Source organism: Hyaena hyaena, unplaced genomic scaffold, assembly GCF_003009895.1.
Source record: "Hyaena hyaena isolate Hyena2069 unplaced genomic scaffold, ASM300989v1 scaffold_227, whole genome shotgun sequence".
Lineage (NCBI taxonomy): Eukaryota > Metazoa > Chordata > Mammalia > Carnivora > Hyaenidae > Hyaena > Hyaena hyaena.
In genome coordinates this window covers 2,421,508-2,434,112 of record NW_024080859.1, presented here as the reverse complement: position 1 = coordinate 2,434,112, position 12,605 = coordinate 2,421,508, and the positions used below count along the sequence as shown (strand labels likewise).

The following is a 12,605-nucleotide window of genomic DNA, read 5'->3' as shown; positions in this document are numbered from 1 at the left end:
GTGTTGCTGGGGGGTAAGAGGCACCAGCGAGAGATGTGCTAGATGAGGCTGGCTCCGTGGAGGAGCCAGGATTCCAAGCCACTCTGGCCAAGTTCCAACGCAGAGTCCATCCACGCCTCTCTACCTCTCTACAGCCTTTCCCCTCCCCCACGGATGGAACTCCGCGCTGTTGCCACCGTCGCCATGGTGATGGGGACTCTTGTTTCACTCGCTGTTCAGGCCCGGAAGGAGTTGTGCGTCTTTGGGAGTCCCTCCCTCTCCCCGCGGGGAGATACCAAGCAGGGACAATGCCCGTGTTGATCCATCCAGCTGAGTTCAGCCGGGACACGCGCGTTGGGGCTCCGGCATGGCGCAAGGCGGCCTTGGACACCGTGCAGAAGGCGCGCCAGCTGACCGATCGCTGCGGGCAGGAGGCAGTGACCATGTGGCAGCCCAAGGACAGCGTGAGGGACCCGCACGTGGCGCGCCACCTCTGCCGCGCTGCCTACATCCTGCCCTGGCGCTTCCGCGTGGAGATGCTCCAGGGCGGCAGCACGGTGGAGAAGCCGCCGCCGGGCGAGGGCGTCACGCTGTGGAAGGGCAAGATGAAGCCCACCGCCTGGCACGCCCGCCTGCCGCTGCCCCTGCACCGCGACGCGCGGGCCCTGCAGACGGCCGAGGTGGTGCACGCGCACGCGCGCGGGGCGCGCCTCGCCGCCGCCCGCCTGTGCCGCGCGCAGCACCAGATCAATGGGCAGCTGCGGCTGCTGCAGCGCCAGCGCCAGGCTACCGACCGCAGGCTCAGCGAAGTCCGCAAGGGCCTGCTTATTAACCAGCAGAGCAGCAAGCTTCGGGGCTACCGGCCCAAGTCTGAGAAGGTGGGACCCTGCCCGCCGCCCCTGGCCCAGTCGCCAAGACAGAGGCCACGGCTCCCAGATAGATGCTCAGCCTGAGAACTCCCCCCCCCCCCCATAGAGAGAGCACGCACCTCCGCCCCAGGCGAGTCAGGGCACCAGAAGATGAGGAGCCTCCTACGGTGAGGTGCCTCGATTCTGAGTCCAGAAAGTGAGACCTTCCCATGGGTATGAGACCCTCAAAGCCCAGTGAAAAGACACCCAAAGCTCCCCTCGCTGAGGACAGTGGGTGATGTACTGGTCCCACCCCTTGAAACTCTCTTCAAAATGTTTTTTTTTAAGCCCCGGTCCTCCCCCGCAGCCTCAGAGAGTGAGAACCCCTCCCCAGGCCTCTTCTGGGGAGAAAGGAACAGGTCCTGCCTACAGGTTGAGACCCTCAAACTCTGAGTCCCTGCACGTGAGAGTTAAGTCCCCAGCCAGAGAAAGAGTAAGACCCCTCGTCTCAGCTCTGGTGACATCCTTCCCTTAAAGTGAAACTGCAGACCCTCCCCCCACAAGTGGGGAACGTTCTAGACTCCCTAGGGGGAGATGAGACCCCACACACCAGGTGGGACTCCTACTCCCAGCCCCCAAATCCAGATAGTAAGAACCCAAAACGACAAATGCTCATCATCCCTATGGTGAGACAGATCCCTCCATTTGTAGCCAGGGAGGGGGGATAAGACCATCATGAAGGAAGGGGGGCTGCCAGCCCCAGGGAATGAGAACAACCCTCCCAAAGTTAAGTCATCTTCGGGGCGCCTGGGTGGCTTAGTCGGTTAAGCGTCCGACTTTCGCTTAGGTCATGGTCTCGCGGTTCGTGGGTTCGAGCTCCGCGTAGGGCTCTGTGCTGACTGCCAGCTCAGAGCCTGGAGCCTGTTTCAGTCTGTGACTCCCTCTCTCTCTGACCCTCCCCTGCTCACGCTGTCTCTCTCTCTCCTAGAAATAAATTTAAAAAAAATATTAAAGTTAAGTCACCTTCATCCCAGCTCACTGGACTCCTACCTGTAAAAGGGAGAAGCTCCCAGCCCCACTCTCTAAAGGGTAGGACATCCCACCGAGTGAGAGCTCCCTGAAAGAATAAAGCCTTCTCAGGGTGAGCGCCCCAAAGGGCAAGAGCATCCCCAACTCCATCCACCAAACCCAGAGTTTATGCACTTGGCAAAGCCTCTACTACCCAGGAAGGAGAAATCTGCCTCCAGCCCTCTCAGAGGTGTGAGAGATTCTCTCCGTGTTCGCTAGGTCCCTGACAAAGTGGACAGCATGCTTACCTGGGAGAAGGAGGAACTAAAGAGCATGAAGAGGAAGATGGAAAGAGATATGGAAAAGTCCGAGGATCTGCTCAAGGTTGGGAATTCCTCAGGCCAAGTTTAAGAGGGCTGGAGGTGAACTGCTCTGACCTTGGGGACCGCAGCAACAGCAAACCCTCAGTCCACACCGCTGCCCACCCTAACACGACACTCACTGTATTTTCACTTTGTGAAATGGGGAAACTGAGGCTCTGAGAGATGGAGTTAGGCCTCAAAATAACAATGAACAGTTCTCTGAGCCAAGCCCCCTGCAGTCACTAGTTAACTTCTTAAAACACTTCTGTGAAATAGAAACTATGATCCCCTCATTAGAGATAGGAAAACAGACTCAGAGAGACACAGACTCACCCAAGCCACAGGGCTAGCCAGTGGCAGGGCTGTGGCTTAAGCTCAGGTGTCTTTTTGCTTTTCATCCTTATCAAGATATAGTTGACAATTTAAAATTGTATATATTTAAGATATACACCTTGATTTGATGTATGTAGACATTGTGAAATAACCACCATAGTCAAGGTAATTAACATATCCATCACCTCACATAGTTACCTTTATGTATGTGTGGGAGAACACCTAAGATCGAAACTCTTAGCAAATTTCAACTGTAAAATACAATATTGTTATCTATAGTCACATTGTTCTGTAATAGATCTCCAGAAATTAAGCATCTTGCATAAATGAAATTTTGTGCCCCTTGACTAGCATCTCCACATTTCTCCCTCCCCCCAGGGCCTGGCAGCCACCATTCTGTGCTCTGCTACTATGAATTTGACTATTTTAGATTCCACATATAAGTGAGATCTTTTTGCATCTGGTTTATTTCATTTAGCATAATAATGAACCTCTAGGCTCATCTATGTTGTCAGAAATGGCAAGATGTCATTTTTCAAGGTTGAATAATATTCTATTGTGTATATAATATTATATACTCATTATATTATATATAATATATCATTATATATTATTAATGTAATATACAGTTATTAAGATTATAAAATATTTGTTAGATGTTATATAATTATATAATGTATATGTTATATATTATATTATATATTAACACAGTCTATATCAATATATTATATAGTTTATATACTATAATATATAGCATATTCTATATAGCATTATATATAATATATCTATATACTATATAGTTTATATGCTATTATATAAAATATATAATATACAACATATGTGTATACTGTAATGCAATATAATATATGCTATATATTAATATGCTGTACATTATATACTGCAATACAATACAGAATACATAACATGTGTAATATATAATATATTATTAGCTATCTTTTTAATATGTATTAACTATAATTGTATCATTATATAATATTATAGGTATATAATTTTTATCATAAATTTTATAAAGCTTCTATATGCTATAATATAATTATTATATTATATAATAAATAATATATTTATATAATTATATCTATATAGACTTATTATGAATTATATCATATTACATATAATATAATTTCTATATATGATACATGTAAATATACAGCATATTGTATAAAATATTACATACAATGTTATAACATATTATATAATTATTTTATATGTTATAGTATATTAAGATATCAATGTTTTGATTATTAATACAATTATGTTATACAATTAATATTATAATGGTATATATATCATGTTGTTCCTTAGTCACTCACTTGTCAACAGACATTTAGATTGTTTCCATATCTTGGCTATTGTAAATAATGCTGAAGTCAATATGGGAGTGCCAATATCTCTTTGAGATCCTAATTTTCTTTGGATATATACCCAGAAGTGGGAGAACCACCTTGTGAGCCAGCTCAGAGGTCTTGAGCCTAGCTCTTTACATGTAATATGTGCTCAGTCTTTGTCAGCTCCAGCCAGAGATGGTCTCTCACTACATTCTTCACTCTTGGAACAAGGATTTCTTTATGAAGGCACTAATGGATATGAAAGAGCAGCCAAGTTTGATGGAGTCCCTGGGACTGGTTAAAGTTAGCTGGTAACTTGTGTGTGCTTTGACTCATCTATTTAATAAATATTAATACAGTACCCTGGACATCATGCTTGACATTGAAGACAAAGTAATGAAGAGGACAGAGACGACCTTGCCCTCACAGAGTTCACATCTTTTTTTGTTTTTTGTGTTTTTTATTTATTTCTAGGAGAGAGAGAGAGACAGCGTGAGCAGGGGAGGGTCAGAGAGAGAGGGAGTCACAGACTCTGAAACAGGCTCCAGGCTCTGAGCTGGCAGTCAGCACAGAGCCCGATGCGGGGCTCTAACCCACGAACCGCGAGATCATGACCTAAGTGAAAGTCAGACGCTTAACCAACTAAGCCACCCAAGCGCCCCCAGAGTTCACATTATAAGGACATTCAAATTAGGGACAGACCAGGGTGGGGGGTGAGGTTGGGAGAGGAAATTTAGGAGCGGGTGCACCACTGTCCGTGGTGCTGAATCTTAACTGTGCTCACCCACCACACCCCCAGGTCACTGTCATATTCTTTTCTTTTCTTTTCTAATAGTTTATTGTCAAATTAGTTTCCACATAACACTCAGTGCTCATCCCCACAAGTGTCCTCCTCCATGCCCATCCCCCCTCCCCCCCACATCCATCAGTCCTCAGTTTTTGTCAGCATTCAAGAGTCTCTCATGGTTTGCTTCTCTCCCTTTCCCCCACCATTTCCCCCCTTCTTCTCCCCCTTGTTCCTCCGTCAAGTTCCTCCTAATCCTCCTATACATGCAAACATATGGTATCTGTCCTTCTCTGCCTGACTTATTTCGCTCAGCATAACACCCTCAAGGTCCATCCATGTTGCTACACATGGCCAGATTTCATTGTTTCTCATTGCCATGTAGTATTCCATTGTGTAGATAAACCACATCTTCTTGATCCATTCGTCTGTTGATGGACACTTACGCTCTTTCCATGTTTTAGCTGTTGTGGAGAGTGCTGCTATGAACATTGGGGTACATGTGCTCCTGTGCATCAGCATTTCTGTATCCCTTGGTTAAATTCCTAGCAGTGCTATTGCTGGGTCATAGGGGAGTTCTAGTGTTAGTTTCCTTAGGAAACTCCACACTGTTTTCCAGAGGGGCTGTACCAGTTTACATTCCCACCAACAGTGTAGGAGGGTGCCCACTTCTCCACATCCTCGCCAGCATCTAGAGTTCTCTGATTTGCTCATTTTAGCCACTCTGACTGGCGTGAGGTGGTATCTCAGTGTGGTTTTGATTTGTATTTCCCTGATGAGGGATGCTGAGCATCATTTCATGTGTCTGTTGGCCATCTGGATGTCCTCTTTGGAGAAGTGTCTGTTCATATCTTCTGCCCATTTCTTCACTGGGTTGTTTGTTTTTCGGGCGTGTAGTTTGGTGAGTTCCTTATAGATTCTGGATATTAACCCTTTATCTGATATGTCATTTGCAACTATCTGTTCCCATTCCGTTGGTTGCCTATTAGTTTTCTGGGTTGTTTCCTTGGCTGTGCAGAAGCTTTTAATCTTGATGAGGTCCCAATAGTTCATTTTTGCTCTTGATTCTCTGGCCTTTGGGGATGTGTCAAGTAAGAAGGTGCTGCAGTGGAGGTCAAGGTGGTTGTTCCATGCTTTCTCCTCTAGGGTGTTGATAGTTTCCTGTCTTACGTTCAGGTCCTTTATCCATTTTGAGTTTATTTTTGTGCATGGTGTGAGGAAATGATCTAGTTTCATTCTTCTGCATGTTTCTGTCCAGTTCTCCCAACACCATCTGTTAAAAAGGCTGTCTTTTTTCCATTGGATATTCTTTCCTGCTTTGTCAAAGATTAGTTGGCTGTATACTTTTGGGTCTACTTCTGAGTTCTCAATTCTGTTCCATTGGTCTAGTGTCTGTTTTTGTGCCAATACCATACTGTCTTGATGATGACAGCTTTGTAGTAGAGGCTAAAGTCTGGGATGGTGATACCTCCCGTTTTGGTTTTATTTTTCAGTATTACTTTGGCTAATTGGGGTCTTTTGTGGTTCCATACAAATTTTAGGATAGTTTGTTCTAGTTTTGAGAAGTATGTTGGTGCAATTTTGATTGGAATTGCATTGAATGTGTAGAGTGCTTTGGGTAGTAATGACATCTTAACTATATTTATTCTTCCTATCCATGAGCATGGAATGTTTTTCCATTTCTTTGTGTCTTCTTCAATTTCCTTCATAAGTTTTCTATAGTTTTCATCATACAGATCTCTTGTATCCTTGGTTAGGTTCTTTTCAATCTGGTGAGTCCTGAAAAATCCTTGGAGAAAGTCTGAAACTGAGAAAGGAGAAACTCCTGAGGTTGGGCCCAGTAGGGAAGGGTTTGCAAGTGAGAAAAGTGAACGGAGAGTTGAGAAAAAAACAGACATAGAGGGAAATTGAGAAGGGCCACTGGAGAGGCCTAATGTACATATTTCTGGAGAAAAAAAATGCTTGCAACCCAATACACATGTCTCAGCTTAAGATAATAAATTCAAATTGTCACTCAGAACTTTCCCAGGGCCTCACTGTGTGCTAGAAAGCTTGTTGTCCTTGTCCATTAGGCAAGTTATTTCATACTTTCTTTTCCTTCAGACCTCTCCAACTCTCTGCTTTCTTCATTCTCAATCAATGACCGCCCATGCATCGGAGCCACTGAAGGAAACCTCATTATTCCTCTGCCGATGCTATAATTCCATCTATCTCTGCACCCACCTTCTCCCCATTCTTCTGTATCACCAATATTTCCATCTTTATTGGATCATTCTCACCAGTGAACGAATGGGGAATTATTTTCTAATGGGTACAGATCTGTTTGGGATGATTAAAAACAATCCTGGAAATGGACAGTGGTGGTGGTTGCACATTAATGCCACTGAACTGTACACTTAATGGTTAAAATGGCAAATTTTGTTATATCTATTTTATCACAATACAAAACAAAAACAAAACCTCTAGATCCCACACTCCCCTCTAGGTAATCCCCATTTCTCTGATCCACTCACTAATGAGTCTTGTCTGCACATGCTGACCCTGTCATTTCATTTTTTTTTAAATGTTTATTTATTTTTAAAAGAGACAGAGAGACAGAGCATGACCGGGGGCAGAGGGGCAGAGAGAAGGAGACAGAATCTAAAGCAGGCTCCAGGCTCTGAGCTGTCAGCAGAGAGCCCAATGTGAGGGCTTGAATTCAAGAACTGTGAGATCATGACCTGAGCTGAAGTCAGATGCTTAACTGACTGAGCCCCCCAGGCACCCCGACCCTGCCACTTCTTTGAGGCAGGAATTGGATCAGTTTTCCCACTGCATCTCTACTCCCTGATACTGCCCAGCATACAGGAGGGGCTTGATGAATATTTGAGTTAATAAATGAAAGACTTTCTAAATCTATTGTTTACTCATATAGTTGAATCCCAAAGTTAGAATATTCAGCCAAGAAGCTAGACATAAAGTACACACTATATGCTTCCATTTATAAAATGTTCTAGATTTCAAAAGCAAATTTTTGAGGAACCAGATAGTAAATATCTCAGGTTTTGTGTGAAATGCAGTCTCTGTCACAACTACTCAATTAGGCCAGTGTAGGGGCACCTGGGTCATGATCAGGTCAGGATCTCACAGTTTGTGAGTTCGAGCCCCGCATTGGGCTCTCTGCTGTCAGCACGGAGCCTGCTTCCAATCCTCTGTCCCCCTCTCTCTCTCTCTGCTCCACCGCCCACTGGTGCTCTTGGTGTCAAAAATAAATAAACATTTTTAAAAATTAGGTCAATGTAGCACAAAACAGCCAGGGGCAACACATACATGAATAAGTGCAGCTGTATTCCAAGAAAGTTTTTTTTAAATGTTTTATTTATTTCTGAGAGAGAGAGACAGCATGAGCAGGGGAGGGTCAGAGAGAGAGGGAGACAGAGAATCAGAAGCAGCCTCCAAGCTCTGAGCTGTCAGCACAGATCCCAACGCGGGGCTCAAACCTATGAACCGTGAGATCATGACCTGAGCTGAAGTCGGATGCTTAACCAACTGAGCCACCCAGGCGCCCCTCCAATAAAGTTTTAGTTACAAAAAGAGGCACCCAGTCCATAGGCTGTAGCCTATGGACATTTTAAGAAACAAGCAAGGGGCGCCTGGGGGCTCAGTCAGTTAAGGATCCAACTCTTGGTTTTGACACGGGTCATGATCTCACGGCTTCTTTGTGGGTTCAAGCCCCACATCAGGCTCCGTGATGGCAGTGCGGAGCCTGCTTGGGATTCTCTCTCTGTGTCTCTCCCCCACTTGTGCTGTCTCTGTCTCTCTCAAAATAAATAATTAATTTTTAAAAAGAAAAAGAAAAAAGAAAACAAAGAAAGAAACAGGCAAAACTAGTCCGACCTCTTAGTGGAGAAGTCCGAAGGGGCACCAGGAACATTTCTTGGATGATGGAAAATTTCTATATTTCAAGGAGGGTGGTATTTATATGGGTATATATAAGTGGGTATATATGTATATTTCAATATAACTTTCAAACAACTGCAAGTTTCAGAGAAATACTTTGCTTCATTTTATAATGATGGAAGCAAGGTTTGGATGGGAGTAGGAGTTCAGGTGAGATAGATGTTGGCGGGGGAGACTCTCTGAGGACAGCAGAGGGCTCCTGATACTAATTATTAGAGCAAAGGAGGAGACGCCCCGGAAGCTAAGGGAGGGGATCAACCCTGAATGCAGCTGAAGATCAAAGGGCTGGTACAGGAAGACTATTGGTGTAGATACAGCCAGTGCTACCTCCCCTCTTTATAGATGGGGCAGTTGATGGGGGGAGGGGCTTTCTTGGGGTGCCAGAACAAGGCCAAGAAGAAAATGACACCTAGGACAGGGAAGCTGCCATCAGCCCCTACTGCTCTTCTCCTCTCCACCCAGGGTCACTGAAGGCTTCTGGACAGCAGGAGCGGTGTGGGGGTGTCTGAACTTCCTCTTAGAAATCAATTCTTTCTGGGGCACCTGGTTAAGCGTCTGACTTTCGCTTAGGTCATGATCTCGCGGTTCGTGGGTTCAAGCCCCCGTCAGGCCCTGTGCTGACTGCCAGCTCAGAGCCTGGAGCCTGTTTCAGTCTATGACTCCCTCTCTCTCTGACCCTCCCCTGCTCACGCTGTCTGTCTGTCTCTCTCTCTCTCTCTCCTAGAAATAAATAAAAATATTTAAAAAAAAAAAAAAGAAAGAAAGAAAGAAAGAAAGAAATCAATTCTTTCTGCCCGCAACGGAGAACTGGAGAGGGTCAGTCTGGAGGCGGAAACATTTTGCAGCCTCCGGCAGAGAAATCGCTTCCAGCCACCTCCCAGCTCACCCTCTGCCTTTTTCTCTGCCTCTTTCCGCTTCCTCGTTCCCAGGCCCTGGCCTCTTGCCGCGACGCCCTGGCCTTCTGCTGTACAGAGAGACTCCAAGCTGTGGATCTAATGAACCAGCCACTGGACAAGGTTCTGGAGCAGGCTGGCCGCCACTCCTGGGTGAACCTCTCCCGCATCCCTTCCCCGCGCTCTCCAGGCCAAAAAACCCCACCTCCAGACCCTGTGGGCACCTATACCCCAGGTAGGCCTCCACAAAAAGGAGTGCACTGCACAAGGTACCCTTGGGTGCCCAATCCTCCTCCACTTCTCAGCCACTGCTATCCCTGGGGAATTGCTCCCCCTAGTGAGGCGGCTGAGAGCCCATCTCCACGGAGCCCAGGTTCTTGATGCGCTCTTCCGCATGCACCGCCTGCTTCCCCCACACTCCTGAGTGCAAGCACTCTGCTCAATCAATCCGGGAGGCTACTTCTACTAACTCCTTCCTGGACTTTCCCCAGGTCCTTTAGTAAAGTCCTCTCGCCCAGGGCCCAACACTACCTGAAAATAGAGGAGGGGGACTCAGAAAGCCAGGGTCGCCAGGGTCGCCAGGGTCCGGGAAAAAGAGGCCTTGGCTCTCCAACGAGTGTCCTACCCCGCCCGCAGAGTGCGCCACGGCGCTAGGCGAAGCCAAGCAACTGCTGGTGGAGTCCAAGGACACCTTGCTGGAAATGGCCAAGAACGAGGAAGACATCCGGGAGCAGCAACATCAGATAAGTGATCGCGTGTGCGCCTCGTTGGCACAGAAGATGCGCGAGACCTTGGAGCTGAAGGTGGGCGCTGCAGAGGGTCGTGACTCCCGGGTTGGCGGCGGGAGGCTAGGGTGGACGGACTGCCGCGGGACTACAGAGAGGGGGACACGGGAGCAGAGGACCCAGGAAGCCACTGTGACACACACTCCCCCCCCCCGCACCGTGCTCCCACCCCACCCAGGAAAGAATGAATATGACCTTAGGACTAATGAGGGGAACTATTCATCGGTGCACGAAATTCAACCAGGAAATGTACATCACTGACGGCCTCATCAAGGTGTGCTTTGTCGCCAGAATGTGCGGGGCTGGGGCCAGGGCCGCTCCCCTGGCCTGGCCCCGGGCCTCACTGCTCGGCACACCACACTCCGCCAGGGTCCTCTGTCAAAAGGTCACCTGGAGACTCGCGAGAAGCTGGACAGACCCCTGGTTCGAATGTACCAGAGACACGTGGGCACCCAGCTCCCCGAAGCCACGCGCCTCACCCAGGTAGGCTCCTCCACGGCCCCCTCCGCGCTCTCCAGCCCTTTGTAGACACAGCCACGTCCCCATAGGACTGCTTCTTCAAGCGCACCTGACCCAGTAAGTCCCCCTCACCCAGGTCTGTCAGTCCTTCAGCTCCGGCTCAGGAGGAGGCCCTCCAGTACCCACACCTGCCTCAAAAAGTGCCCTCAACCTCTTCCCGCCTCACTCCTCCTTGACGAGGCCCTGTCTCAGCCTAGCTGCTTCGGGCACGCCTCACCCAGAGGCTCGCCACCTCCCAGGTTCTCTCCGCCTCTACCTCTCAGGATATGTCCCCCCCGAACCCCTCCCCGTTTCGGGTTCCCTTTCCAGCATTTCTGGCCCAACTGTGCGCCCCCCACCTCCGATCACTTCGAGCCCCTTCCCAGGAGGGGACCTGCCACAAGCACAGGTGACCCACGGGTGGCCCTCCCCTTCTGAGGCCCGCCCCTTCTGAAAGGCGTGCTCCTTTCCCACGTCCCCTTGGCCCGGGCGTGCTAGCCCACCCGCGGTCGTGCCCGGCTCCCAGCTCGGCCCCGGCCCCTCCGCAGGGCACTGACAAGCTGCAGCGCCACATCACAAGCACGGAGAAAAACCTGAAGGAGCTGCTGGCCAAGCGCCAGAACCTCGCCCGGAGCCTCAACTGCAAGAAGCTGGGGTACGAAGTGGACTACAACGTGGTGCGCCTGCGCCTGCGCCAGCGGCACCCCCAGGTGTACTACGAGCAGGCGCAGCGCCTGGTCAATGACTGGGACCCGCGCACGCCGCCGCGGCGCGAAGAGCCCGGGGCTGCCGCCAAGTGACAGACTGGCCCTCTGCCCCAGCCACCCCCCCCTCCCCAGTTCTGCCTGGGCCTGCGGAGCAGACTTGACAGCTCCACGGCCCTCCCTCCCTCTCACCTGATCCTACCCTCCCTCTAAGCATCCTCCAGCAGAACTATAATTAAAAATGACAATAATTACCACTTATTAGGCACCTACTGTATATCAATCGCTTACCCTACAACACTCGATGGGCAGCGTATGCTGGGAGTTAACAGGCCGGAATTGGGCTCCAAATTTCTGGGGTTCAAATCCCCTGCCGTCCAAATTCAAGCTGTGTGGCCTTGGGCAAGTCACTATCCCTCTCTGGCTTCAGTGTCTTCACCTGTACAATGGAGAGGGTTTGGGCACCCACCCCAAAGCCTTGTGGTAAGTTCATGCGTAAGGCCTGTAGGAACGATGGCTGCTCAATGTTACACAGCTAGGAAGCAGAAGAGCTGAAATTTTAATCCCTGCATCTAAAGCCTGCACTCTGAGCAAAACTTGAAGCTCCCCTCTGTCCTCCCCTCTTAGATGATTGCAGGTCCCCCCTGCAACTTGACTCTGTTATTAACACTACACACACACACACACACACACACACACATAGAATATAACTACCACAAAGAATGAGAATTCACTGTATTTGCAAAGGACGTAGGAAAACCTCAATGCCTAGCACAGGACCCAGGTGCTGGTAATTGTGGAGAGCCGCCTTTGCCACTCCTAAATCTGAAGGCACAAGGTAGTCAGCCTGATAGTGCTGTCTTGTGGATGCTGGGGAAATAAACGCCCCTACCCACCTCTCTCCATTGGCCAGTGCCCCCTACTGGTTGAAGCCAAAGAGAAAGGGAATCCATTGGTGCATTCCATATATGCTCCGGGAGGCAGAGCTGCCGTCACCCTGCTGACTTTTGAGCCACTTGTGCAGATCCTTCCTGGGGCTGGGAATTGTCTCTTCGCCATCACGCCCCAAAACCTTACAAGGGGATGCAAGTACTCCTTTTGCACACATGCCTTACACTCTGGGTTG

At 48.6% G+C, this 12,605-nt stretch overlaps 1 protein-coding gene across 1 annotated transcript; it reads left to right on the top strand.

The window, feature by feature from the left end:
* The first annotated feature begins 219 nt into the window (after positions 1 to 219).
* CCDC105 (coiled-coil domain containing 105) lies at positions 220 to 11,740 on the top strand. Its single transcript, XM_039243389.1, has 7 exons — positions 220 to 857; positions 2,115 to 2,219; positions 9,529 to 9,727; positions 10,129 to 10,295; positions 10,456 to 10,551; positions 10,647 to 10,760; positions 11,324 to 11,740. Exons 1-7 carry the CDS (start codon positions 288 to 290, stop codon positions 11,573 to 11,575), a joined length of 1,503 nt encoding a protein of 500 aa, XP_039099320.1. The 5' UTR covers positions 220 to 287; the 3' UTR covers positions 11,576 to 11,740.
* Positions 11,741 to 12,605: the final 865 nt, after the last annotated feature.